This window comes from Vulpes vulpes, chromosome 16 (assembly GCF_048418805.1).
Source record: "Vulpes vulpes isolate BD-2025 chromosome 16, VulVul3, whole genome shotgun sequence".
NCBI classification, from domain to species: Eukaryota; Metazoa; Chordata; class Mammalia; order Carnivora; family Canidae; genus Vulpes; species Vulpes vulpes.
The window spans coordinates 91,233,466-91,259,826 of NC_132795.1; the positions used below are offsets into that span (position 1 = coordinate 91,233,466).

At 34.4% G+C, this 26,361-nt stretch overlaps 1 protein-coding gene across 33 annotated transcripts in view; it reads left to right on the forward strand.

Moving 5' to 3' along the window:
• The window catches only part of EHBP1 (EH domain binding protein 1), a 320,237-nt gene that overhangs the window by 203,940 nt on the left and 89,936 nt on the right, over positions 1 to 26,361 (forward strand). For all 33 annotated transcript variants that reach the window (XM_072742367.1, XM_072742383.1, XM_072742385.1 and 30 more), the window contains 3 exons: positions 13,926 to 14,104; positions 14,742 to 14,790; positions 18,969 to 19,868. In XM_072742367.1, coding sequence (XP_072598468.1) covers positions 13,926 to 14,104; positions 14,742 to 14,790; positions 18,969 to 19,868 — 1,128 coding nt within the window. The remainder of the gene's footprint in view (positions 1 to 13,925; positions 14,105 to 14,741; positions 14,791 to 18,968; positions 19,869 to 26,361) is intronic.

Here is a 26,361-nt window from a genome sequence, read left to right on the forward strand (position 1 = left end):
ATACATGTAGCTATTTAGCACGTCTGAACTGAGATATGTTATAAGTGCCAAACACATACTGAATTTTGCTTAGCAGTTTTGTTTTGTTTTTTAAGTAGGCTCCACATCCATCTTGGAGTCTAATGTGGGGCTTGAATTCATGACCCTGAGATTGAGACTTGAGATCAAGAGTTGGATGCTTAACTGACTGAGCTACCCAGGTGCCCCAGCATACTGAATTTTGAAGACTTAGTCCAAACCAAGAAAAGAAAATGTCTATAATAATAATAATGTAGTAATTACATATTGGAATTGTAATATTTTTAATATACTGGGTTAAATATATTATTAAAATTTTAAAAAGAAATACCTCAATTCAACAACCTGGTTTTACAACTTAAGGAACTAGAAAAAGAACAAATTAAACCCAAAGCTAGAAGAAGGAAGGAAGTGATAAAAATAAGAGCAAAGATAAATGAAATAGAGAACAGAAAAACAATAGAGCAAATGGTACTAGAACAATAAGTATCCACATGCAAAATATAAATATAGAGATAGACCTTATACCCATCATTAAAATTAATTCAAAATGGATTATAGACCTAAATATAAAATACAAAACTGTAAAACTCCTAGAGGATAACATAGAAGAAAACCTAGATGTCCTTGGTAATGGTGATACCTTTTTACAGTACACACCAAAAGCATGATCCATGAAAGAAAGAATGGATAATCTGGATTTCATTAAAGTTACAAATCTCTGCTCCATGAAAGATAATATGGAGAGAATGGGAAGAGAAACCACAAAGAGAGAAAATATTTGCAAAAGATGTATCTGATTAAAAACTGTTATCCAAAAGATACAAAGAACTATTAAAACTCTGCAATAAGAAAACAAATAGCCTTATTGAAAAATGGGCAAATGGTCTTACCACCTCTTCAAAGAAGATTGATTTTTACGATGTTATTTACTTATTTGATAGAGAGCACAAGCCAGGAGGAGGGGCAGAAGGAGAGGGAGAAGCAGAATCCCCACTGAGCAGAGACCCCCCAACTCTGGCATCGATCCCAGAGATACCACTAAACAACTATTCCAATGGCCAAAATCAGGAACACCGACAACACCAAATGCTGATGGGAATATGGAACACAAGAACTCTAATTCATTGCTGGTGGGAATTCAAGATAATATATAGCTACCTTGGAAGACCGTTTGGCTATTTCTTAAAAATGTAAACATTCTTACAATATGATAGATCAGTTGTGCTCCTTGGTATTTACCCGAAGGAGTAGAGAACTAATACCCATACAAAAGCCTCCATGTGAATGATTATAGCAGTCTTTTTGTAATTGCTAATACTTGGAGCAACCCAAATGTCCTTCAGTAGGTGAATGGGTAAATAAGCTGTGGTACATTAGATAACAGGTCTAGATCCAGCACTAGAAAGAAATGAGCTTTATCAAGACATGAAAAGGCATGGAGGAACCTTAATGCATAAGAAATGAAGCCTGTCATGAAAAAGCTACATACTGTGTGGATTCAACTTTATAACATTCTGGAAGAGGCAAAGCTATGGAGACAGTAAAAAAAAAGCTCAGTGTTTGCCAGGAGGTTTGATTAGGCAGAGTACAAAGGAGTGAAACTATTCTGTTTGATACTGTAATGACAGATAATGTCATTATACATCTGTCCAAACTGATAGAATGTACAACACCAAAAATGAACCTTAAAATAAACTGAAAGTGGGGAGATATTGGTCAAAGGGTACAAAGTTTTATGAAATATGAATAAGATGTAGTGATCCAACGAACAGGAGAGTGGCTATATTTAACATTGATGCAGAGATCCTCAACAGCATACTAGCAAACTGAATTCAGCAGCATATTCAAAGAATTATCATTGTGACCAAGACAGATTTACTCCTGGAATGCAAGGATGGTTCAATATATGAAAATCAGTCAACCCCACATTAATGTAATGAACAATAGGTATTGTATGCTGATCTTAATAGATGCAGGAAAAGTACAGAACAACATTCAGCACCTTTTATGAGAAAACACTCAACAAACTAGGAATAGATGGGAGCTACCTCAAGATAATAAAAAACCTTTATGAAAAACTCACAGTTGGTATCATTCTCAATGGTGAAAGATTGAAAGTATATACTCTAATATCAGGAACGAAGCAAGGATGCCTACTCTCTCCACTTCTATTCAGTGTAATACTGAAAGCACTAGTTAAAGCAGTTAAGCAAGGAAGAGAAACAAAAGGCATCCAAAAAGGAATGGAAGAAGTAAAACTGTCTCTCTGCATAGATGATTATGGTGTTATATATAGAAAACCATAAAGATTCCACGCAAAAAAAATATTGCTAGACTGAATGAGCTCAGCAAAGGTTGCATAGTGAACACAAAAATAAGTTGCATTTTATTGCTAACAATGAACAGTATGAAAAGGAAGTTAAGAAAACAATTCCAATTACAATAGTATCAAAAAGAATAAAACACTAAGGAATTAACTAAGGAATTAATTAAGGAAGTGAAAGACTTCTACACTGGAAAGTAGGAAATAATGATGAAATAAATTAAAGAAGACAAATAAATGGAAAGACATCCTATGTTTATGGATAGGAAGACTTAATATTGTTAAGATGCCCAAAATGATCTGCAGATTTAATGCAGTCCTCATCAAAATCCAAAGAGTTTTTTTGCAAAAATGGGAAAATCTGCTCTAAAACTCATATGGAATCTCAGGGTACCCCAAATAGCCAAACAATCTTGAAAAAGAATAGTTTTGGAGGGCTCACACTTCTTGATTTCAAAACTTATTACAAAGCTACAGTAATCAAAACAATGTGGTACTGACATAAAGATAGACATATAAAGCAATGGTATAGAATAGAGAGCCCAGATATAAACCCTTGCATATATGGTCAAATGATTTTCAACAAGGGTGCCAAGTCCATTCAGTGGGGACAGTACAGTCTTTTCAACAAATGGTTCTGGAAAAACTGGGTATCTACTTGAATTGGACTTGGATCTTTACCTAGCACCTTATACAAAATTAATTATTTTTTAAAAAGATTTTATTTATTTATTCATGAGAGACACAGAAAGAGAGAGGCAGAGACATAGGCAGAAGGAGAAGCAGGCTCCCTACAGGGAGCCCTGAGCTGAAGGCAAATGCTTAACCACTGAGCCACCCAGGCATCCCCAAAATTAATTCAAAATAGACCTGAATGTATAAGCTAAAACTATAAAACTCTTAGAATATAGGGCAGAAGCTTCACAAGTTTGGATTTGAGAATGAATTATTAAATATAAGAAGACATAAATAACAAAGAATAAAGAGACAAATTGGACTTCATGAAAATTTAAAATTTATATGCATGGAAAGACTCATGATAGAACACAATCAACAGTGAAAATGCAACCCACATAATATGAGAAGATATTTCCAAGTTATATATCTGATAAGGGGCTAATATTCAGAATATGTAGCGAACTCTTAAAACTCAAGAATAAAAAACAAAAGAACTTGAATAGACATATTCAATAGACTTGAATAGACATTTTTTAATAGACATTTCACCAAAGAAAATATATGAATGATCAATTTCTACATGAAAAGATGCCCAAAATCACTAATCATTAGAGAAATGAAAATCAAAACAGTGAGATATCACTTCACATTCATTAGGATGGCTATTTTGAGGGGGAAGAGAAAGAAAGGAAGGGGGAAAAAGATGACAAGTGTTGGTGAGGATGTGGACAAATTGAGACTCTTATGCACTGTTGGTGGTTGTAAAATAGTGCAACCACTATGGAAAATACTATAGATGTTCCTCAAAAAGTATAAAATAAAATTACTGTATGATTCAGCAGTTTCACTTCTGGATATATGACTTGAAAGCAAGATCTTAAAGAGATATTTGTGCACTCACATTTATAGCAGCATTATTCACAATAGCTAAAATGTGGAAGCAACCCATCTGTCCATCAACAGATGAATGGATAAACAAAATCACACACACGCACACAATGGAATATTGTTTAGCCTTAAAAAGGAAGGAAATTCTCACATAAACTATAACATGGGTGAACCTTGAGGATATTGTGCAAAGTGAAATAAGCCAGTCAAAAAATGATAAATATGTATGATTCCACCTATATAATGTACCTAGAGTGGTCAGAATCATAGAGCCAGAAAATACAATTGTTGTTGCCAGCAGCTGTGTGAAAGGAGAAATGGGGAATTATTGTTCAGTAGGTATAGAGTTTCAGTTCCACCAGACGAAAAGTGTCCTAGAGATGGACAGTGGTGATAGTTGCACAACAATAGGAATCTACTTAATATTGCTGAACTGTGCATTTAAAAATGGTTAACCATTACACTTTCTACTTTAAAATTTTTCGCACTATATGAGTTCTGTCTTCTTTATTTATATGTGCTTCTTCTGGTAACTTGGAAACTAGGTTATTGATTTATTGTCAGGACATCCCCATATATTGCAGGTCAGTTACACATGTCTCCTACTTCAGCTGAAAAAATTTCTCATTTTTTCTCATTATCCTTGTTACCTTTAGGAGATTTTTAAATTGAATGGGGGAAACCATCATCTTTATCATTTTAATACCAGCAATTCCAGTATTATTCTTAGACTTTTTTGCTGTAAAACAGAAATGAATGTAAAATATATGCAGGAGACTGCACAAAATATAATACACAGCTTAAGAAAATTATTTTAAGTGAACATCTGTGTAAACACCAAAAGAATTAGATCTTTGAAATCACTCTAGAAGTTTTAAGTACAAATCCTTAAACAATATAGTTTAGGTTTGCCTCGTTTTTCATTTTATGTAAATGGAATTGTATGGTATGTATATATGATTTTGTACCTGTTTTCTTTTGTTCAATAGTATGTTTTAGGATTAAATGTGTTCTATATTTCTTTCCCTCCCTCATCCTTCTTTCCCTCTCTCCCTCTCTCTGTTTCTCTCCGTCTCTCTGTGTGAAGTATTTCACTAACAGAATAGACCACAATCCTAAGATCTATTTTATTGTTGATGAACCCTTGGATTATTTTCAGATCTAGGAAATTGTAAACAGCGCTGCTGTGAACACTTTTGAACATGTATTCTATCTTGTGTAAGCATGAATTTCTGTAGGTTATAAATCTGAGATTGCTGGGTCATAACATTTGCACCTCTTTAGATTTACCCTAATAGATGATGCCAGAGTTTTTCCATCAGGTCTGTATGAGCTCCCTTTGCTCCACATCCTTGTCAACACTTGATATTTTTGATTTCATTAAAATTTTAATTTAAAAAGTTTTTGATTTTAGCCTTTCTGGGGAGAAGTGTGTAGTAGTGCTTTGCGCAGTTCTCTGAATACTAATGTGATAGAGCAAATTTTTATTCTGATTATAAGTGCTTTGTGTGCATATATAAAATAATTTGGTACTAGGTTACTTAGCTTTTTATAGGAGGACAGGAAATGTGATATGTTAGCATTATAACATCAGATCTTCAGTGCCATAGTTCAGCTCCCCATGAACTGTTCAGTTGTAAGATGGGCAAGTATGGACTACTATGGTTTATAAGATACATGCTCTTGAAATAGCCTGTATGTGTAACTAGATCCCTAAAGGGACACATTTGATTACAAGAATCTCACTAAAACAAAGGGAGATCTTTTGTTTTTCAATAGCATTTATAGTTTATTGACAAGCTTCCTAGTCTAGATGCAGTCCAATAAGCTAGGGTCATTTTTACAATAAATAATGTTGCCTGGTAACAAACTTGACCATTCACGTTGATCTAATGCAGTATATTTCCATGGGAATGTTGCTAGAAGGTAAATTTGAGGTCATCTTATAAAAGGCTTAGGTCTTTTAGTTAACCCTTTCTCTCTGGAAATACTTGTTATCTTTACAATCCTATTTTCTAATCCATGGATATGGTATATTTCTCATTCTTTAAGACTCTTTTATTTTCTCTCAGTAAAGCTTGGTAGTTTTTAAATAACACTCTTGTGCATTATTTGTAGATTTATTCCTTAGTACTTGTTATTTATGCTACCATAATGGTCTTAAAAATTTAAATTTCTAACTGCTTTTTGTAGGAATGCAGTTGGTTTTGTACACCATTGTTTTTTTGTATCCAGCAATTTCCTTAAATTCTATATTCATTCTAATAAATTACTTGTAGATTCTTTTGATTTTCTGTGTACTTAATTATATTATTTGCAAATAATGTCAGTTATATAATTTTGATTCCTTTCTAATAGTTACAACCTTTTATCTTTTTCTGGCCTTGCTAAACTAGCTAACACCTGCAATACAATGTTGAGTAAAAAGGGTGATAGATTCCCAGTCTCAAAGGGAAAACTTAAAATATTTCACCATTAAATTATTTGCTGAAGACTTTATGAGTTAAGGAATCTTGTTACTACTACTTTGCTAAGACTATTTTATAAATATAAATGGACATTACATTTTACTAGATGTTTCTCTGTATCTAATTAGATGATTATATCTACATATTTTCCCCTATAATCTGTTAATTTGGCAAGTTGCCTCAATATATTTCCTAATTTATTTGTTAAGTCAAATGTGCATTCCTTGGGTAAGTGTCCAGTTTGTTTAATTTATAAATTGCTAGGTTCAGTATGCTAATAATTTTATTAGCACTTTTGCCTCTATATTCATGACAGATTTTTTTCACCTGTAATTTCACTTTTTACTATTGAGTTTGGTATCAGAGTTTGCAAGGATCATGAAATGAGTTGTGAAATAAACTAATTTTTCCTATTTCCCAGAAGGCTTTGTATAATATTGGAGATACTTATTCCTTGAATGTTTGGTAGAACTTATCAATAAGGTCAATTGAAATTTTGTTTATAGGAAAGTTTTTTTGTTTTTGTTTTTTACTAATTTCAGAGGTAGAATTTAGTGATTCATCAGTTGCATATAACACCCAGTGCTCATTATATCAAGTGCCCTCCTATAATTACCCTATAGGAAGGTTTTTAATTACAGATTTAATTTCTTTTATAGTTGTAGAACTATCCAGGGTTTTTGTTTTCTTCTAGCCATACTTTTCTAGGAATTCATTTTCCTCTTTTTCTCTTGATCAGTCATATCAGAGTTTTAATTGATTTTGTCATTTCAAAGAAGCAACTTTTGGTTCATCCTTTTTATTGTATGCATATTTCCAATTTCACTGGTTTTTATTCCATTTTTATTATTTTATTTTGCATATTGCTATTTGGGAGTCTACCATAAGTGCAGCTCTGGCTCTCCATTCACTCTTCCAGAGCCACCATTATAAAAGCAGTCCTGAGAACTTTGCTCCCTCTCTAGTTTTCTAGTCTCTTCACAGCCTAGGCTTAAGGATAGTTGTTTGGTATATCTTAGAAAGTTTCCTAAACATTTTGTTTAGCTTTTTAAAAAAATATATTTATTTATTCATGAGAGACACAAAGAGAGAGGCAGAGACATAGGCAGAGAGAGAAGCAGGCTCCATGCAGAGAGCCTGATGCAGGACTCAGTCCTGGGACTCCAGGATCACACCCCTGGGCAAGGGCAGATGCTCAACCACTGAGCCACCCAGGCGTCCCTTTGTTCAGCTTTTTAAAAACTGTGTTCAGATGGTAGTCCTTTAATGTAAGTTTCTCCTAATATTATTTTAACTACAGCATAATCTTTCTGATTGTCTGAGAAGTAAAATAACAAAACCCAATTTTTCCATGAGAATAAAATGTAATGATTTAAGTGAAAATACTTTGAAAAATAATAAGCAGTACAAATACAAGTGTTTTAATTTTCACCACTGCTGTTAATTTGGGCTCACCAAATATTAAGATTTATCCACACTTTCCTCAGTTGTTTTCAAAAACTTGTAATAATTGGGGTTGCCTGGGTGGCTTAGTCAGTCGAGCGACTCTTGGTTTCAGTTCAGGTCATGATCTCATGGGTTGTGAGATTGACCTCTGCCTTGGCTCTGGGCTCAGCAGGGAGTCTACTTGATGATTCTCTTCTACTGCCCCTCCCCCTACTTGTGCTCTCCCTCTCTCTCAAATAAATTTCAAAAAAATTGTGATAACTGGGGGAAGGCTCCCAGAATCAGTAGTAGGGAGAACAAACTGTCCTACAATTTTAGCAATGGTAGTATATATTTCACTGCTCTGGACTTACATAGTTCTAGTTCTAGTTCCAACCAATAATCTAAAATCCAAAGAATGGACAAAGGGTTTTAGTAACTAAATACTTCTAGGGTTTAAATTGTTTGCCTTAATTGCCCTTTTGGAATCAATTTAATATACACAGGACAGCCAGTCATCTTTTTTTTTTTTAAGATTTTTTATTTATTTATTCATGAGAGGCACAGAGAGGGAGAGAGAGAGAGAGAGAGACAGAGACACAGGCAGAGGGAGAAGCAGGCAGAGAGCCCAGTGCGGGACTTGATCCCGGGTCTCCAGGATCACGCCCTGGACTGAAGGTGGCGCTAAACCACTGAGCCACCAGGACTGCCCCACAGCCAGTCATCTTAAATTGACTAAGGCAACTACTAATCTCAAGAAATTCATACTTTCTACTGAGGTCCTAAAACTGCATTATCTTGAAATGTAAATTACATGTTGGTTAAGAGCACAGGCTCTGGAGTGGGAGCACCTTGTTATAGATTCTAACTCCTTCACTTTCTAGCTATGTTAACTTCAGTGTCTAGAACTGAAATTTGGAATAATAGCACTTATCTCAAAGGAGTTGTGAGGATTAAATGAGCTAATCCATGTAAAGGTTTTAACATTGCCTGTGGGACATTAAGTGCTCAGAATATACTTTATAGATTAATGAAAGATTAACATCTTTTTGTGGACAGAAAAAACATATTGTAGTAAAAATTCTATGTGAGGGTTAAAGGAATATTGAAAATTCCTGCTGACTGGAGTTGGAAAGATTTCATGTGCAAGATGACAGCTGTACCTAATCTTGAAGGTAGAGTAGAATTGTAGCAGTTTGTACTTGGGACTGAAGATACTCCAAAGTGAGGTGACTATCTATATGATCAAAGACGGGAAGTGGGGCAGCTGGGGCTCAGAAGGAAAGCATAGTGATTCTAGAGAATGGTGAATCATCCTAGGGAGTAGATACATTTAAAAAGATTTGGGATTCTTTGCTCAAAAGTATCTTGACATCATTTTATATGTTTAAGAGTCATGAGAGGCTTTGACCTGTGCTTTAAGAAGATTGTTGCTATGGCAATGAATCAGATAAAGGAGAATTTGGAAGAAGGGGGACCTCTTAGGAAGATTTTGCAATAGCTAGGCAAAAGAAAATAGATTACAACAATAGGATCAAAATTTCCCATGAATTAACGAATAAAGGATGATAGGGGAAGGAAGAGGTCAAAGCTGATTCTGAGATTTAAAGTCTAGACAATTGGAACAATAGCAGTATCATTTGTAAACATAATGAAAATGAAGCAGGTTGTTAGAAAAGATTATAATTATAGTTTGAACATATTGAGTTTGAATTTTATATGGCAGGAAGGACGGCCAGCTGGAAATGTCAACTTGAGATAGTTTGAACTATAAATGTATATTTGGGAATCATCTGCATGGAAGTGATAGTTGAAATCCTGGGAGTGAATCAGCTCAAAGTGTGGAAAGACAAGACTATTTACAGCAATACCTAGAGGAATATATATGTGCTTATATCAGTGGAAGAAGGGGAAAGAGCAAAGAGAAGGCAGCCATAGTGAGAGGAGTAGAGCAGAAAAAATGGAATTGAGATTTCTTGCAGCTATTAAAATCTAGGAAATTTTGTAACAAGTTATTTGACTGTGTTTCCTGAAAGCATTCCTATTGCTTTTGATAGCAAGAGTAACCAGATGGCCTTACTATCTTTAATATGTAAAATGCTATGTTAACAGAAACAATACGTTAAAATTACCTATACTAAATAATAGGAATGTTAAGTGAAACAATGGTTTCAAGTCCTAGTTCCTCTCTACTGTTAACACTTCAAACTGGCTCTATCATCATGATGGTTGACATCTTCTTGTAGTTCTTGGTTAAGCTGAGATTGGTATAATTTCATTCATACAGTAGTTTGATTGAGAGAGAACTAGAAAGATCACCTACTTAAGCAGATCAGTTAATAAAAATCAGTGAGATTCTGATTGATCATAATTAAAAAAAATCTGATCATAATTAGAATGGCTCTTAGAAATTTCCTCTCTTGGTGCATAAAAAAGATAAGTGTAATATCTGTGCTTTACTTTCCCAGAATGTTAAATAAAGAGGTGTTGGGGTGCCTGAGAGGCTCAGTCAGTTAAGTGTCCTCTGCCTTCAGCTCAGGTCATGATCCTTTGACTCTGGGATAGTCCTGCATCTGGCTTCCTGCTCATCAGGGAGCCTACTTCTCCCTTTCCCTCTGCCTACAGCTCCCCCTGCTTGTGCTTGCTCTCTCTGTCAAATAAATAAATAAAATCTTAAAAAAAAAAAAAATGCCTTCTCATACATCTGGTCACTGAAAAAATAAAAGAAAGAACTTTTATTTTTGTTTAAGATTTTTATTTACTCATGAGAGACACACAGAGAGAGGCAGAAACATAGGCAGAGGGAGAGGCAGGCTCCCCACAAGGAGCCCAATGTGGGACTCCATCCCAGGGCCCCGAGATCACACCCTGAAACGAAGGCAGATGCTCAACTACTGAGCCACCCAGGCATCCCAAAAGAAAGAACTTTTAAAGAGTTGTTCCAACATCTGAGAGTTTGGTTCTACCATTAGTGGTCACATTTTGGTGTCTTCCTTTCTTTGGAAAGCACTAAATTAGTCACTCAGAGCTTCTTTTTTCACCAAACCCATAGGAATAGGTACATTGCCAAGAATCCCAAGGGCCCCATTTTGCACATAAAGTATCAAGACTATCTTCTAGTTAAAGCTTTGTTTGCAAAAGTATTTTTCACTAATATTGAAGAAATTCATGGCCTTTGAAGTTTCCAAAAGACTGTCAAATATAGGAATTCAAGTGCTAGTAATGTATTACCTATAGTAATAATAATTGCGATTAACATTTACAGAGTTGTTTCTGTGTGTCATACATGGTGCCAAGTATTTACACACAACAGTATTTATTGAGTGCCTGCTATATGCCAGAATCTGTTCTGAATGCTTGGGATAAGTTAGTAAAACAAACTAAGATCCATATCTTCATAGCCCTTTTATTTAGTGAGAATGGGCAAAGTAATAAGCATTAAGTTTAACCGATAAGCATATTTTGGTAACGACCAAAATATATGGACCATAAGAAGATGATAGGTACCATGGAAAAAACAGAGCAAGGTAAGGTAGTCAGGACTGTGGAGTTGAGGTTGAATGATGAAGGTGAGTTACAATATTAAATAGGGCAGCTAGAATAGGCCTAACAAAAATGGTTGCATTGGAGTTAACCATGAAGATATGTGACAGGAGAGCATCCAGGCAAATGGAGCAATCTGTACAAAAGCTCTAAGGTGGGACCATGTCTTGGGTATCTAAAGAACAGCAAAGAGGTTAATACAGTTCAAAGTGGTCAGGGGAGAGGTGGTAATGAGCAATAATGGGTGGGAGGAGTAGGAGGCAGTCCTCTTACTACAGTGACACTATGAAATCGGTACCATTACAATCTCCATTTTATAGTTGAGGAAGCAGAGACCTAGAGAAGTAAAGTAACCTGCGACATCGGGAGCCAGCTATAGCAAGAAACAAGCATTTACATTCGTTTATATCCTGAAGGGTCTGAAATTATTTAACTGCTTATTTCTTTATGACCTCTGCAAAATATTAGATGAAAGATCAGCTGTTCTGAAGTGGATGATTTATTGTACAATGGTTCTACTTCAGTATTCTTTTTCTGCAACCAATATGACCATTTACAGGGCTTGTAATTTTATCAAAGTTTCTTCTATTACAAATGACTTCTTTTGCTTGGCAGTGCAGTAAGCATCCTTGTAAGATATTTTTAATTCAAGGGTTTTATGCTAGGGAAATCCAAAGCTTAGTTTAGTTCTTTTAGCCTTTTCATATTGAACCTTCTTAGAAACAAGGGTATATTCATAATCATAATGACATGGTATATTTTCCCTATTTCTTAAGCACAGAAAGCCATTATAGATTATAACATGGCGGTAATGACTTTTGTACATTACCTGTGTAAGTGCTTCTGATGACTGGAATGAATCAGTGTAATGATAGTTGCAGATTACCTGTGCCGTGTACTTATTACTCATACTTGGAATGAATCAGTGCTCTAATAATATAATTTGATAAATAAAAACATTTTTTAAAAAACAATCCTTTAAATAATAGAAAGTCTAAGGAAAAAAATATGTTTGTGCCCAGTGCATTGATCCCCTGCCTCATCCATAGACCATTTTCCACTCTACTTCCAGGTTAAGTGACTACAACAATCTGAAAATCACAGTGGAAAGTCACCATTAGATGAAAAGATATTTAATAGTTTGTTTTTATATATGTCAAATTGATGTGGTTAAAAGATCTATTATTATAAAGTAAATACCCTACTACATTGGGAATTCCATTTTTACCTACTTCTTTATATTAGGTAGATTTGATCCAAATTTATTGAATTTTATGGCCTGTGAATTTTTCAGCATTTATTTTGTATAGGTGATTACTTAAAGAACAGCACGTTGCAAGATTCATGTTTTGTTTATATAACAGTTGGTTAATCTGACAGTTAAAAAAATTTAATAAAAAAATAAGAAATTACATCCTTGGTGTTTCTTAGTAGTTTTTATTACAGGAGCAGTGAATGCATAATCATAATTACGTGGAGTTGATGATTTTAATTGTTTGGCACTAACATGCTTTTGTCAAGTGGGGGCATCATTGGTCTTTCTTAAGTAAGCTGTGTGTCAAGAATGGTTTTGCTTGTTAAACTTAAGTGATATTAGGGGTAAATAATCATTCCCCTTTCACTTTATTTCAGAGGGCTCCAATTTATGTTTATAGCCAGCACTTTTAACTGATAGCAGAATTTTAAATCCAGAAACATTTAGTAGTTTTCTTAATGGTTTTCAGTTGTACCAGCCTCTAATGTTATCATCACAAAATGTGATCATTACTCAATAAAGAAAGTGACATGTTTGTAAGAATAATAAAAGTTTAGGATAAAAATCTTATGTAGTTTTTGGGGTTTTTGTTATCATTGTTTTAAGTACATGAACAAGGGGAAAAACAAAGAATATGCTTAAGATTTAACATACACACAACACATACCCCTAATTGACCTACAAAAGTAGCTTTCAGTGATAATTAAAAGATACTTTGAGCAAATCTAAATTGTGTGCTATTGCTACCAATACCTGACTATTGCTAAGAGCTCTAAATCTATTTTGCCATCATTAAATTTATGTAAGAAATATCTGAGTGTGATTATCATTGTGCTTTCTAAAATGCATGATTACTGCATTTAAAAAACTTACTAGGTTTTTTATCTTTCCACTGCTAACAGTTTGTGCTACAGTTAGACTTCATGATACATTATTTTTAATCTAGTCAAAAAGGAACTATATTTGTACATTTTTGTACTGGGGGAAATTTCTTAGGGTGTAAGAGTTACACAAATATTCAGACTTAAGTATTTAAATACTTTAATATAATGTTTCCATCAATATAGCTCTTGGCTTGTTCTTATGTATGAGTTTAAAATCTTGCATATCTACATCCTTGTCAGGCAAATGCCATAGGCTAAAACTGAAGATAATAACTTAAGATTCATGTCTCCTTCTTGGAAGTTACAGTTGTCTTGAATTGACAGTTTTGAAGGACCTAAACTGACATCAAAGAGTTTAAATGATCTAGTGAGGTCAATTAATGTTAATTTTCATCTTCCATTAAATTATTTTAATGTTTTTCTCTTTTCTTTTTTTCTAGCCGAGTCCTATACCGAGTCCTGTTTTGGGGCGAAAGCCAAATGCTAGTCAGTCATTGCTTGTATGGTGCAAAGAAGTTACAAAAAACTACCGGGGAGTGAAAATCACCAATTTTACTACATCGTGGAGAAATGGTTTATCTTTTTGTGCAATATTACATCACTTTAGACCAGATTTGATGTAAGTAGAAATGTTTTCCCTTCCCTATAAATATTTTATAAATAATAGTTTTTAAAAAAACATAATTTCTTTACATATGTCCTGAAATAGTTGACTTTGTGTTTCTTTATTACCTACACCTTTTGCTTTTTGAGAAAAGATATGTGTGCCAGAAAGAAAAGTTCCCCTTCTTGATGCCTAAAATCAATCTTTTCTCTTTAAAAAAAGCAAAACAACAAAACACTTTTTCTTCTTAATCTCATAACAGAACTAACTTCAAATTATTATGAAAATTGTGTGGCTGTTAAAATGAGATGAGACAAATAAGCTGGTAGCTCTTTGTACATTGACAACAAGGGATTACCTCATGGTAAATTTGGTTGTCAAGCCTGGTCTCTGGTGCCCTGCCTTAACTTCTCTTTTAGATGGAAAGCTTCAGGCAATGAAACATGTAATCACTGTTTCTGTTATTTATTTATTTATTTCCTTAATTTTCCACACTATTAGTTTTGTTGATTGAATTGCTGTGAAATTGCTAGTTACTCTTTGGTATTATAGAATGTCACATTTTTAGATTCAGTTTGTTTTAAAAACAGCTGTTTTTTTTTTTTTTTAAATCAAATACTGTATGTACCTACTGTGCCATTTTCTCCCTCAGTGACTACAAGTCTCTGAATCCTCAAGATATTAAGGAGAACAACAAAAAGGTAAGAATTGCCCAGGAGAAAAATATGTACTTTCAAATTTGACTCCTCTCTGGCTTTTGTTAATTTGGGGAAACTGAGGTTGTTTTGTGAGGTCATAACTGCAGCTTACAGAAGGTAGTCTGCTTCCTGCAGTTCAAATAGGATGCATGGTTTACTTTGAGTTGTCATAGCCTTTAAAGATCACAAGTGCCAGACTGGCATCCGATTTTAATATGTGTATGGACTTCGTTAACTGTTAAATTTTTGTTGAAGCATACTGCTTTTATTCAAGATTTAGCTTTTAAAAAGTACACCCAACGCTGTTACACCATAAATGATTATGAGTTTAGAAAAATCTGTTGAGAGGGGATAAGGGCAGGAGCCTAATGAGTTATAAAAGAAAAGGATGCATATGTTCCTAGAAGCAAAAAGATATGAACATTGGATTTTTTTTTCATTTTCTGGTAAACTGTACAGTTTTTCCACATAATTAATTAGTATACTGAGGTCAGAGCTTCCCAGTGGGGATATTGATCCTTTGGCCTTCAGGGTAGCTATGTGAGGCTGAGCTTTCAGAAGTGCTTGGGCCAGCTGACTGTGGCCACAGGCTAACTTAACTATTTACCCCAGTGCACAGTACAACATTATAATTATGAATGTGTACTGTGATACGAGAAAAGAGCGAAACACTAAGTCAACATGTAGTGGGTACTCAGTGTGTTTTGTGCTGCATTGAATTCTTCAACTGAGAAGTTAATGAAATATGTTGTTATCTTAGAATAGGAATTCTTAATCTGGGACATATGGATAGAATTCAGGGGGTTCTTGAACATTACAATCGGGTGAGAATGTATTTTATTTTGTTTTATTAATTCTTTAAATGAAATTCAGCATTTCCTTCAGTTATGAATTTAGGCAGCACACCACTTTAGCATTAGCCATGCCTGAGACTTTATCACCTTGAGAATCTTAGATATTTTGATTGCAGTTGTAATAGCTACAAATATCTTTTAAACTCATCACTTCTTCAAAATTACAGTTGTTAATACAGTCACAAAAAGCACATGTATTGCTGTTTCTCAATTACTAATATTTTCATAGTTTTTCATATAATTGGTTTCTTCTTTAATCCTATGTATTTTATAACCATAAAAGCATTATTCTGAGAAGAGGTTCATTACCAAAAGAATTCATGGAACAACGTGATTAATAACCTCTGGTCTGGACTAAAGTTTTCAGTGTACTTTAAATTAGATAATTAAACCACCAGTGTTAAAAAATCTATAAATATAAAGGGAACCTTGATAGAAGTTCAGCTAGCAGATGGGAATTTAAGTCAATGATTTTTTACTTTTATTGCTCTCTAAATCCAAAAATTTGTATTGTCATTAAAAATGCTTTTTTCTTTACAAATTCATATGCTGGCCTAGAGAAATACATTTTAAAACTGTCATTTTTTTTTTAATTGAAGTATGCCACCAAAAAAGGTAAATCTTAAAATTTTAGTGTATTTTCTTTATAGAAATCACATCTGTGGTGGGCATGTTAAGAGTAAATCATTTCTCATGAATTATTTTTTGTATAATTTTGTAGAACTTGTGTCTCTCAAAGTGAAAGCCTGTTTTCATCAATTAAATTATATCTTTAGATATATTTCTATGCCTGCATTTTTTTTGCATTTGAATAAAATACTAAGTTAATTTAAACACAGATAAAAGCGTTATAAAATAAATCTTTATTATTTTTATAAAATGAAGTTTTGTTTTGTTTTGTTTTGTTTTAAATATTTATTCATAAGAGACACAGAAAGGCAGAGGGAGAAGCAGACTCCCTGCGGGGAGCCCGATGTGGGACTTGATTCTGGGACCCTGGGATCACGCCTTGAGCCAAAGGCAGACACTCAACCACTAAGCCACCTAGGCATCCCTAAAGTAAAGTTTTTTAAAATACTGTTTGAAATTCTGAAAAAGACTTGTTGATTGTACCCAGCTATGTATTTTTAAGAGTACAGAGATTTGCCTGAAGGCGTCACATTTCTTTCCATTACTTTTTCAGGAAATTAATAATGATGATCATACCTTGCGTTTACATATTGCTACATAGAGAATATCCTATTAATATTTTTCTCAATTAGATCTTGTAGGGCAGGTAATCATGTGTTTTTGAAAAGGTTTTAATTTAGATGATCCTATTCATTGTACAATTGAATAAATAATTGTTAATACAGTCTTTCCTTTTCATCACTTTCCAACTTCCTACCTGATATCTACATTGAGTATCAGTTGCTACCTGCGGATTTATTTCCGGCTTCACACAGTTCTTCCTGATAACCCCATCTGCCCTTGATTGAACTTAAAGCAGCACAAGAAACAAAGCCTGTGTCTTAAGTTCCATGCAGATGCATAACATAACTGGCAAGGACTCCTCCTTGCCAATTAAATAATATCTAGGAATGAATAAGACAATTTTCTTTGAAAGACCTCTTCTTTTTCTCCACATACAAACAGCTAAAAAGGTGATTGACCACAGCAGAAGTTAACCTATGGGAAAATTCCTTTATAAAGTCTTGACCTCCCTTGTAAAAAACCCGGTTTGTTTTTAAATGTTTTTTTAGTGCAGTTAGTGTGCATAAAATGAATTGCTACATGAAGCAAAACACAGGAGATTCCCCACGAGGAAGCTAATCATTTTCCCAGGTCTGTAAAAAGGACTGAATAAAAAAGGTATTTACCTGTGACATATGATCTTAACCAGTATGTCAGTGTTTTAGATAATTGGGAAATGTTTAGAATACTGCCTGTGGTGCTTTTCATGATGGTCTGCAATTGATGTCTGTCAATCAGGTTGTCAAGGCACATGAGGAGGAAAATGACTTTAATTTTCCTAAAACATGTAAAATAACAAACAGGCCTAAACATGCACACCAACTGAGCCATTCACTTGAGTAAATATTTTGAGGTACCTATATTATGAAACATAGTGCTGTGAAAATTGAAGAGATTTTAATATTGCAATTTATTTTTCATTTTCTTTCTTACTTATTCCACAACATTTATTAAACTACAGGAAGAATATGAGACAAGGATTAAATTCAAAGGTAGAAATGCACTTTAACATGTAAGTGCAAAAGACTAATTCCTTCTAAATTGTTACATAACTTCCTAACCTTTCTCTTAAGAAAAGCTTTGCATTATGATCCTACATCTAGGTTGTTATAAAGTCTAGACATTTTATATTCCAAAGTCAGTATACAGCTAGAGGGTCCTTACCTTTCCCAAGAGTATATCTGAACCTTTAACCATATTTTTAATGCTTCCTAGCAACACAGTGCTGTTTTCAAGGGTTAGTTCAGGATGGTAATAATTAATTGTAAATTGAGAAACAGCTTTGATTCTTCAAAACTAGAAAAACCTGATGTGCCACAGGCATTTAAAGGCTAACAAAAATAATACAATGCAGCCTCACATTCTCAACTACGTTGTACTACTCAAAACATTTCATTCTTTCCAAAATGGATGTAGTGAAAATGCAATCACTCCACTCATTATGAAAATCGGTCTTAATTGGGCATTTAAAAAATGTATATTCCTGGACTTTAATAACACTTATACTTTATACCAGGTAATCTAGGAGTTAGTTCTTTGGGGTTATGTAGCTATATTTTTTCTTCACAATCACTGCAATTATATGAACATGGTAAAAAGAAGTTGATAGGAATGATAAAACTTTAGATTATTTCTTTATACCTTAGTTCCTTATAAAAATTGATTCTAAGATTTCTTTTTGTTTTAATTCTAATTTTTGCTTATTTTCTTTATTGGAAAAGAATATTTCAATTGCTATTAAGAAACTTTTTTTTTTCTTGCACTTACCCCACTTTTAGAAATTTCTCATGTGAAATTTTGTTCTGTTCTTGTGGCAATAATGTCAGTAACATAGTATGCCCTCCAACAACAACAACAAAATCCATTAAAATTTTGCTTTCTTTTAATGGTAACTAAACTTTATTTTTATAACTTTTTAATTAAAGTATAAATGACATATAACATCATATTGTTATAGGTGTACAACATAGTGATTCAATATATTGTGAAATGTTCATCACAGTCTGTCTAGATAATATCTATTCTTTTGCTGTTTTTAAAATGTATGGATTGTTTGAATTATTCAATATATCTTTGTTTTTCCTTTCTTTGAAGGCATATGATGGATTTGCCAGCATAGGAATTTCCCGGTTATTGGAACCTTCTGACATGGTCTTACTGGCAATTCCTGACAAACTGACTGTTATGACTTATCTCTATCAAATCAGAGCACATTTCAGTGGCCAAGAACTGAATGTTGTCCAGATAGAGGAGAACAGCAGTAAAAGCACATACAAAGTTGGAAATTATGAAACAGATACAAACAGTTCTGTTGATCAGGAAAAGTTCTATGCAGAGCTTAGTGATCTGAAACGGGAGCCTGAACTACAGCAGCCTACCAGTGGAGCAGTAGACTTCTTATCGCAAGATGACTCTGTATTTGTAAATGATAGTGGGGTTGGAGAGTCAGAAAGTGAACATCAGACTCCTGATGATCATCTTAGTCCAAGCACAGCCTCTCCGTACTGTCGCAGGACTAAAAGTGACACAGAACCCCAAAAGTCCCAGCAGAGCTCTGGAAGGACTTCAGGATCTGATGACCCTGGAATATATTACAATACAGATTCAACCCACACACATTTGTTAGGCAAGAAGAGACTACTGAAAGCTGAGACTTTAGAATTAAGTGACTTCTATGTTAGTGATAAGAAGAAGGATGTGTCTCCACCCTTTATTTGTGAGGAGACAGAGGAACAAAAGCTTCAGACTCTAGACATTAGTAAAAACCTGGAGAAAGAAAAATTAGAGAATTCCAGACCCTTAGAATGCAGATCAGATCCTGAATCACCTATCAAAAAACCAAGTTTATCTCCCACTTCCAAACTTGGATACTCATACAACAGAGATGCAGACCTTACAAAGAAAAAACGAACTTCCCTGAGGCAGACAGAGTCTGATCCAGATACTGACAGAACCACTTTAAATCATGCAGATCATTCCACTAAAACAGTCCAGGTAAGTGAATTAGAATGACGAATACCTATATTCAGTAAATAGTTATTCTGAATATTTTGGAGGTTTTTATATTTTATAGAGCACTTTCAAATGCTACAAATGGTTAAAGGTAAAGTATAATTACCCATTATAGAAAAACCTAAACTATACCTGCACTTCATTTAAAGTTTATGTTATAATATATTAAGCCTACAAATAAATCCAAATTTGAACATTCTAGAATAAAGAATGTCAGTTTTTCAAATCCAAATATTATTTGCCTATAAAAACAGAACATTTCACTGTAAGAATAAAGTCAGAGATATTTCATTATTCCATTTAGTAGGAATACTTTCTGAAAATGTGTAGTGCTAAATTATATATTTCCCATTTAGAATATTGTCTTCAAATATTTTAGTTATATTAGTGTTTTCAGTCCCATCATTACTTGTGTTTAAAAATTCCAGTAATATCCAGATTCCTCCCCACAAGAGGAAAATGACACAGATTTTTATACAAATATTTACTATATTTAATTGAATCTCTGGCACCATAAATTATAAGACATACCATTATTTTAGGTACCAAAAAGAAAGAAAAACACTGCCAGTAAATTATGATAAATGGTTTTCTTATCACATAGAATTTTTATTTTATTTATTTTTTTTAAAGATTTTATTTATTTATTCATGAGAGACACAGAGAGAAAAAGAGAGAGGCAGAGACATAGGCAGAGGGAGAAGCAGGTTCCATGCAGGAAGCCCGATGTGGGACCCAGTCCGGGATCCCAGGATCATACCCTGAGCCAAAGGCAGACAGACGCCCAACCACTGAGCCATCCAAGCATCCCTAGAATTTTTATTTTATACATATTGAACAAATTCTTTTAGACTTATTCAAGCATGGATTTTTTAAATCATATAACACTCTATGTATGCATAAAAAAGGAGTTTAAGTAAAATTGTTTAAGGTATAATTCTTTAGAATTAGAATTTAAAATCCAACTCTTCGGATCACTTTTTGATTTGGAATTGTTGGTATTCCTGGTTTTTCCAGGCAGTGTTGTCCTCTGTGCCATCAAAAGCATGATGTTACAGCAGTGGTCCTCAGTATGATCTAGGGACGTCTGAGGCTCTCCTAACCTCTTTCAGAGAGCCCCCAAAGTTGAAGCTACTTTCATAGTAATAATAGAACCTTATTTATCTTCTTCACTTTTGTTCTCTCACAAATGTACAGTGGTGTTTTCTGAGATCTCAAAAGATTGAATACAAAAGTAAGTATGATGGGCGCCTGGGTGACTCAGTCTGTTAAGGGTCTGCCTTTGGCTCATGTCATGATCTCTGTTAAGGGTCTGCCTTTGGCTCATGTCATGATCCCAGGGTTCTGAGACAAAGCCCCACGTCAGGCTCTCTGCTTAGTGAGGAGCCTGCTTCTCCCTCTCCCTCTGCCTACTGTCTACTTGTGCTTTTTCTCTCTCTGTCAAATGAATAAAATCTTTTAAAAAAAAGTTGACGTGAGAATCCAGTTGCCTGCTATTAAGCCAGATATTAAAGAGATTTCCAAAAAACACAAAATAATGCCATTCTCACTTATTTTTTGAAGTATTTTTGTTAGAATATGTTAACCAGTCCAGGTGGCTCAGCCATTTAGCGCCGCCTTCAGCCCAGGCCGTGATCCTGAAGACCCAGGATGGAGTCCCACGTCAGGTTCCCTGCATGGAGCCTGCTTCTCCCTCTGCCTGTGTTGCTTCTTTCTCTCTCTGTGTGTGTCTCTCGTGAATAAATAAATAAAATCTTAAAAACAACAAAAAAAAGAATATGTTAACTTCTCATGGATTTATAGGGTTTTTAAAAAAGATATTTATTTATTTATTTATTTATTTATTTATTTATTTATTTATTTGAGAGAGAGTACAATTCAGGGTGAGGGGAAGAGTAGAGGGAGAGGGAAAAGCAAACTCCTTGCTGAGCCCAGAGCCTGATGCAGGCCTCAATCCCAGGACCCCAAGATCATGACCTGAGCTGAAGGCAGCTGCTTAACTGACTGAACCACCCAGCTGCCCCTATTATAGTATTTCTAAAGGAATGGATAAGCAATTTTCAACATTTCTGTGTTTTAATTTCCAAAGTGATAAGTAGATATAACCGACATAAAGAAGAGCCTTTTGAGATCCTCAGTAATTTTTAAGCACCTGTAGGAGTTCTGAGACCAAAAAATTTGAGAACCTCTGAATTACATTTTTTACCGTTGTCTCTGGTGTTCTCAGTAATACTCATTGATAGTAACATCTTCTTGACCTTATCAGAAGGTCCTGGGGCCCCTGGGTGGCTCAGTCAGTTGGGCGTCTGCCTTTGGCTTGAGTCATGATCTCAGGGTCCTGGGATCAAGCCCCATGTCTGGCTCTCTGCTTGGTGGGGAGTCTGTTTCTCCCTTTCCCTCTGTGTGCGCTCTCTCTCTCTCTCTCTCTCTCTCTCAAATAAATAAATAAATAAATAAATAAATAAAATCTTTTTCTCTCTCTCTCTCAAATAAATAAATAAATAAAATCTTTTGAAAAAGGAAGGTCTCAAGATAAGATTTTCAGACAATAACCTGGAGTTATATTCCATTTTCAATTACTACTCAAATGTTTGTTAACTGAAACATCAGTTACCCTGGATGGGACTAGAGGATATTATGCTAAGCGAAATAAGTCAATCAGAGGAAAACAATTATCATACGATCTCACTCATATGTGGAATTTAAGAAACAGAACAGTGGAACATAAGGGAAGAGAGGCAAAAATAAAATGAAATCAGAGAGGGAGACAAACCATAAGAGACTCTTAATCATAGGAAACAAATCGAGGGTTGCTGGAGAGGAGGAGGGTAGAAGGATGGGGTAACTGGGTGATGGACATTAAGGGGGGGCTCGTGATGTAATGAGTACTACATATTATATAAGACTGGTGAGTCACTGACCTCTACCTCTGAAACCAGTAATACATTATATGTTAATTAATTGAATTTAAATAAAATTTTTAAAAAAGAAATCAGCGTGCCAAAGTATAAAAGAAAAAGGGGGATTGCAGTCTTGCCACCTGAAATATCAAGCAAATATATATGTAGGCCTTGATGGCTGTCTTGACTACCACCTGGCTGACAAAGATTATAAGATGTCATCAATTTTAAATTTTCAGAGGTGTTAGGAAAAAACATGCATCTTCAAATCAAAGAAATACAGTAGCTAAAAACGTAAGCCCCTGTTCTAATAAAATGTCTCAAATTACAGATTCTAAGTACTTTAACTTTTAGGATAGCAAAGCTTTCAAGTCATCAGAGTGTCCATACACAGCAGATAATCAAGAAACATCCAGTGATTAACAACTGCAGAATTTGGTGAGCCTAAGTTGAAAGTATTACTCAGTACAGATTTTTCTTATGACCCAGATTTTTAAGGTAAATGTATTTAGTTAAATCTAGAAATTGATTAATGTTTAAAAATTAAAAATACTTTGGACTGGGAATCAGTATACCTGGATTCTTTTGTTGGCTCTACTAATAATTACCAGTGTGACATGTTAATTAGCCATTTGAATTCTTTTAATCTGATTTTCCACATATATTAAGTGAAATAATCTCTAAGAGTCTTTTTAGCTCTAAAACTCTATCATACTTTGAGCTATTCAGGAGGTTTAAATGATGTATAGTAAATCCACAGGATGATAGAGGCGGTATCTATTTATGACTCTATATGTGTTTGTTTATTGTCCATTAGTTTAATGGTCAGAATTTTGTTTAGGGTGAAGTTAAAAGTTTGTTGTTTTTTGTCAGAAGTACTGCCTGACACAAAAAAATTGTAATGTGACTTCAGTATTTTATAGGTTTTTAAAATTGGGCAGTTTTAGCAGCTAACTTTGAACAATAAAAAAGAAATGTTTTTTTCTTTTACATACTATCTTTCATCAGTGCTAATATATGCATTTTTTTTTGCATTTTAACTTCTCTGAAATCAAGATGCTACTTAGATAGTATGTTATAGTTTGACAATGTTTTTTCTTCCTTAGTACTTCATAAAATAATAGTACATCTAGTAGCTAATAGTATTAGATTTCTGAGAGGAAACTTGGTAACTTAATATGGCTACATAGACTTAGAGTCATAATGTTGCCCATTTGAGTAGCTAATACATGTAATGATGACCTTTATATATCTATATCTCTCATATGGTATTCATCTTTGTCTGACTTATTTCACTTAGCATAGTGCCCTCAAGATCCATGCATGTTGTCACAAATAGTAAGATTTCATTCCTTTTTATGGCTGACTGATGTACCCTGAGAGTGTGTGTGTGTGTGTGTGTGTGTGTGTGTGTGTATCACAATTTCTTTGTCCACTCATCCATCAGTGGACACTTAGATTGTTTCCATATCGTAGTTATTGCAGGTAATGCTGCAGCGGGTGCATAGGTGGCTCAGTCAGTTGGATCTTTGACTCTTGGTTTCAGCTCAGGTGGTGATCTCATGGGTTATGGGATCAAGCCCTGTGTTGGCTCCGCCCTCAGCAGGAAATCTACTTAGAGATTCTCTCCTTCCACTCCTTCCCAACTCGAGCATGGGAGTATACACATGTGTTCGTGCTCTCTCTCTCTCTCTCTCTCTCTCTCTCAAATAAATAAACCTTTAAAAATAATAATGCTGAGGCGAACATGGAGTGCATACGTCTTTTTGAATTAGTGTTTTTGCTTTTTTCAGGTAAATACCCAGAAGTGGAATTTCTGGATCATAGGGTATTTCTATTTTTAAATTTTTTAAGGAATCTCCATCCTGTTTACCACAGTGGCTGCACCAATTTACATTCCCACCAACAGAGTACAAGGGTTCTCTTTCTCTACATCCTCACCAACACTTATAATTCCTTGTCCTTTTTTATAATAGCCATCTCAACAGGTGTGAAGTAATATCGCTTTGTGGTTTTAATTTGCATTTCCTTAATAATTAGTGATATTAAGCATCTTTTCATGTACCTGTGGCCTTTTGTGTGTCTTTTTTGGGAAAAATGTCTATTCAAATCTTCAGCCCATTTTTTAACTGGATTACTATTGAGTCGTCTGTTCTTTATATATTTTGGATATTAACTCCTTCCTAGATACATGATTTGCAAATATTTTCTCCCATACAGTAGAGTCCTTTTCGTTTTGTGGGTGTTTTCCTTCATTCCGCAGAAACTTTTTAATTTAATATAGTCCCATTGTTTATTTTTTTCTTTGTTGCCTTTGCTTTTGGTATCAAACCCAGAAAAATCATCACCAAGACCGTTGTCAAGTTGCTTACCAGCGTTTTCTTCTAGGAGTTTTATGGTTTCAGGTCGTATGTTCAAGTCTTTAATCTACTTTGAGTTAATTTTTGTATATAGTGTAAGGCATCCAGTTTCATTCTTTTGCATGTAACTGTCTAGTTTTCCCAGCATTATTGAAGAGACTGTCTTTTCCCCCATTGTATATTCTTGGCTCCTTAGTTGTAAACTAATTGGCCATATATGTTTGGGTTTATTTCTGTGCCCTCTATTTTGTTCTGTTGATCTATGTTGTCTGTTTTTATGCCAGTACCATACTGTTTTGATTGCTATAGCTTTGTGATATAGTTTGAAATCAGGGAGCATGATGCCTCTGATTATTTTTATTATTTTTATTATATTTATTTATTTATTTATTTATTTATTTTATTTATGATAGAGAGAGAGAGAGAGAGAGAGAGGCAGAGACATAGGCAGAGGGAGAAGCAAGCTCCATGCACCAGGAGCCTGACGTGGGATTTGATCCCGGGTCTCCAAGGTCGCGCCCTGGCCCAAAGGCAGGCGCTAAACCGCTGCGCCACCCAGGGATCCCCTATTTTTATTTTTCTTCTTTTTAATGCATTGTCTAAAATTTTGGTAAGAAATATGAATCACATTTACAATTTTAAAAAAAAGTTTGTTTCTATGTGCTCTTAACACCAAAGCAGTCTTACACAGTCTTTCTGTGTAACTAACTAGGATCCTTAAACGTGGTGGACTCCTGAAATTTAGAGCCACTGGGGTCTTAAGGATGTTATACTCTAATCACCAATTTTATTTTATTATTATTTTTTTAATCACCAATTTTAGAGCTAGTGGGATTTTAAAAATGATCTCCCCTCATTTTAAACACGAGGCAATTGAGATATTTTTTATTTTTTTTATTTTTTTTATTTTTTTATTTTTATTTTTTTTTTAATTAACTTTTATTGGTGTTCAATTTACCAACATACAGAAAAACACCCAGTGCTCATCCCGTCAAGTGTCCATCTCAGTGCCCGTCACCCATTCCCCTCCAACACCCGCCCTCCTCCCCTTCCACCACCCCTAGTTCATTTCCCCGAGTTAGGAGTCTTTATGTTCTGTCTCCCTTCCTGATATTTCCCAACATTTCTTTTCCCTTCCTTTATATTCCCTTTCACTATTATTCATATTCCCCAAATGAATGAGAACATACACTGTCCTTCTCCGATTGACTTATT